Source organism: Myotis brandtii, unplaced genomic scaffold (genome assembly GCF_000412655.1).
Source record: "Myotis brandtii unplaced genomic scaffold, ASM41265v1 scaffold975, whole genome shotgun sequence".
Taxonomy (NCBI): Eukaryota; Metazoa; Chordata; class Mammalia; order Chiroptera; family Vespertilionidae; genus Myotis; species Myotis brandtii.
In genome coordinates, this window is record NW_005372049.1 from 603,326 (window position 1) to 606,527 (window position 3,202).

At 67.9% G+C, this 3,202-nt stretch overlaps 1 protein-coding gene across 1 annotated transcript in view; it reads right to left on the reverse strand.

Moving 5' to 3' along the window:
* Positions 1-3,202, reverse strand: part of PTPN7 (protein tyrosine phosphatase, non-receptor type 7) — a 21,769-nt gene that overhangs the window by 17,260 nt on the left and 1,307 nt on the right. The window contains 6 exon segments of the mRNA XM_014533399.1: positions 929-1,013; positions 1,278-1,461; positions 1,863-1,926; positions 1,929-1,996; positions 3,040-3,121; positions 3,124-3,189. Of these exon segments, the coding sequence (XP_014388885.1) occupies positions 929-1,013; positions 1,278-1,461; positions 1,863-1,926; positions 1,929-1,996; positions 3,040-3,121; positions 3,124-3,189 (549 nt within the window).

The following is a 3,202-nucleotide window of genomic DNA, read 5'->3' on the forward strand; positions in this document are numbered from 1 at the left end:
CGGGGTACACGGGGTACGCGGGCCGGATAAGGCTGCTCAGAGGGGGTGGGGCGGGAGGGAGTGTCTCCATGGCCTCATGGCCACAGGCCTCCTGCTGCCTCTGAAAGGGAGCGGCTGCGGGTCCCAGGCCGGTCCAGCTCCCAGCCCTCCCGCCCCATGACCTCCATCTCCTTCCAGGTCACTGTGCCCCCACCTCCAACTCCGAGTCCCCAGGCCCCTCTCTGGGCGCCCCTATGGTACCTCCTCCCCCCCGCCCCCCCGCAGGCCTCGGCTGGGGTCCCCCACGTGGGAGAAAGAGCTGGAAGGAGGTTTGGGGCCACTGGGTTTTGGTGACCGAGGGCGACATCGGCAGTGTCCCTGTGACTCGGTTTCCCCATTTGTAAAAGAGGGATCAGGCCCTGGCCGGTGTGGCTCAGTGGATAGAGCATCAGCCTGCAGACTGGAAGGGTCCCGGGTTCGATTCCCGGTCAGGGCACACGCCTGGGCTGTGGGCTTGATCCCCAGTAGGGACCATGCAGGAGGCAGCCGATCAGTGATTCTCTCTCCTCATGGATGTTTCTCTCTCTCCCTCTCCCTTCCTCTCTCTGAAATCAACAAAAATATATTTAAAAATAAAATCGGGATCATCATACTGTACCACCGACATCGGGGGTCGTTTCAAGGGACTTGGCGGGGAGCGGGGTCCCCCGGGAGCCCCCCATGTGGGAGATGGACTCTTGCTGGTGCTGGTGTGGCTGTGGGTCGCGCCCTCCCCCAGCCGTGCGGCATTGGGGTGTCTGCTGAGAGCAGAGGCCCCGTGTGTGCTCGCTGCCTCTTCCCGGGCTGAGCCGTGTGTCCCGTGTGCGTCCCGCGTGCGTCCCACCTTCTGAACTCCGCTGGCCCCGGGCTGCGTCCCCGCCCCCTTGCTCCCTGCCACCACCATCCTTACTTGGCAGGATGGTCTTGTATCGGTCCTTGGAGGCGTGCCCGGGGACATCCAGCTCTTCAGGGTTGACAAAGTTCGGGGGGATCTTCTGGCGGGGGGAGGGGGAGACACCAGTGAATGGCCGGCACCCCTGCCCAGGCCCCGTCCCCTGCCCCCTTTTCTGGGGGAGCTGGGCCCTGGCTGCCTGGCCCCTCCTGGCAGCCCCATGCAGGCCTGGGTGGGTGGAGGGCAGAGGAGGACTGTGGTGCCATCTCCTTCCTGGAGCCCCGGGGTCCCCTTCCCTACGGGCCCCGAGAGGAGGCCCGCACCCCCACCCCCTGTGCCCAGGGTGGGGTGACCCCCAAGTCCTTACCAAGAACTCCTCTTCCAGCTGCTGGGGGCTGGGGGGCTGGTGCTGCAGGGCCCAGCGGGTGAGGGGGTGCCCGGCCGTGCGCAGGAAGTGCAGGGTGACCTCCCGAGGGGTGTTCACGGAGCAGATGGGCTCCACGGCGCCCAGGGACCGCACGTCCAGCACCAGGGCCACGCTGGAGCCCCGCCTGCGGGCACAGACGCGGGGCCTGCTGAGCCCGTGATGGACGACGGCTCCGCTTGCAATCATCCCTGTCACTGGGCACCTCCTGTCTCCCCCGACCTGGGGCCCAGCGGGTTCCGGGGCTGCGGCTCCTTCTCAGCTCCGCTCCCCAGAGCAGGGTGGCCGCCCACCTGTCCCCCTTCCCACCGGGTCCCTGGGGACCTGCATCCGGACACAAGACGGCCTCGCCACCCGACCTGGGACAAGGACAAGGTGGACATGAAACTGTGCCCCAGACATGACATGCAAACGACATGCAAACGACATGCAAATGAGGCCATTGGGTTTCCTTTCCAGACTGTGGTCTGGGCTCAGCTCTCAGGGCTGGAGTGGGGACCACCGGAGGGGACAGGGGGAGCGTCTCACCTCTCCTGCAGCCGCACGTGCTTCTTGGCTGGCGCTTGGGCGGGCGGAGGCTGGGTCATGGCTGCCCCCCACGGGCCTGGACCATGCTGGGCGGGTGCCGGCCCGGGGCAGGCTCACTCGGCCATGAGGTTCGCCTGCAAGACAGAGCCCTGGGCTGCTGACTGTCGGCCTGGGGGGCGGGAAAGGGACCCCCGGCCCAGGCTGCCTTCCGCCCTTGGCCTCCTGTTTTCCCTGGCGTGTGTGCCTGTGTGTTCGTGTGTGTGTTCCTGTCACTGTCACCGTGGGAAGCCAGGTTCTCCACGGGGCCCCGGGGCAGCCGGCCGCCTGGGGTGAGCGGAAGGGCGAGAGGAGGGAAGAGATTGTGGGCGAAGATAGAAAAGGATCCAGGAGGGGCCGAGCCGAGTGGGCGGAGGGGCTGCCCGAGACCAAAGTTCAGGGGCCCCAGGCCGGGGCCCAGGTGAGGGGGGCCGGGAGGAAACTCCAAGTGGCTGTTGCGTGTGGAAGGGCGGGGACCGCCCGCAGCCGCCACCTGTCAGCCCAGCCCCCGTGAGGCCTCCTCTCTGAGCGGCAACCTGAGGCCGCGTGCAGCGGGGGCACCCAGGGGAGCCCCTGGCGAGACCCTCTCCTGCTGCGAGCGGCCTCCCCTCGCCCCCAGTTCATCCTGGCTTCGGGGGTCTCGTCTAAGGAGGGAGATTTGGGGGCGTTCCTTCCTCCTCGGCCCATCCCCCCAGCTCCCCAACCGTCACAGGAAATGGCCTCACCGAGCCGACCTCAAATGGTGCAGCCGGGGCTGGGGCAGGAGAGGGGCACAGAGGTCTGGTGCCACCTCCTCTTGGGGGGCAGTCCCTGTGCTCCAGGGCCAGGGTCATGGCTTCTGAGGTGTGTGTGTGTGGGGGGGAGGGGGATGGGGGGCTTAGAGTCCCTAAGGCCACAGGGGCCGGGGCGAGGAGGCCAGAGCAGCCCGTGCAGATGTGAGGGGTGCAAAGGGGCTCCTTAGTTCTGCTCCCCCCGCAGGCCCCATCCGCCCCCTGCGGGGACCTCGGCTAGATCTGCACCCATCTGCCCGCCGGCCCCGTGGCACCCAGCGCAACCTCCTCCGAGACCCCCCGCCCGTCTCCCTGGGGTTCCCGCCGTCCGCGGGGCCACAGGCCGCCTCCTCCCCTCTTGCTGGACTCACCAACGCAGCTGTGCCCCCAGGGCTGCCTCTGGACAGCTGTCTGTCTGTCTGTCGGTCTGTCTTTGAGGCGAAGGAAGCTTCAGGAAGCCAGCTTCCTCCCTCCGCCCCTCCTCGCTGCCACCCACGCACACCCAGCTGCCTGCTGCCCTCCTGCCGCCGCCAG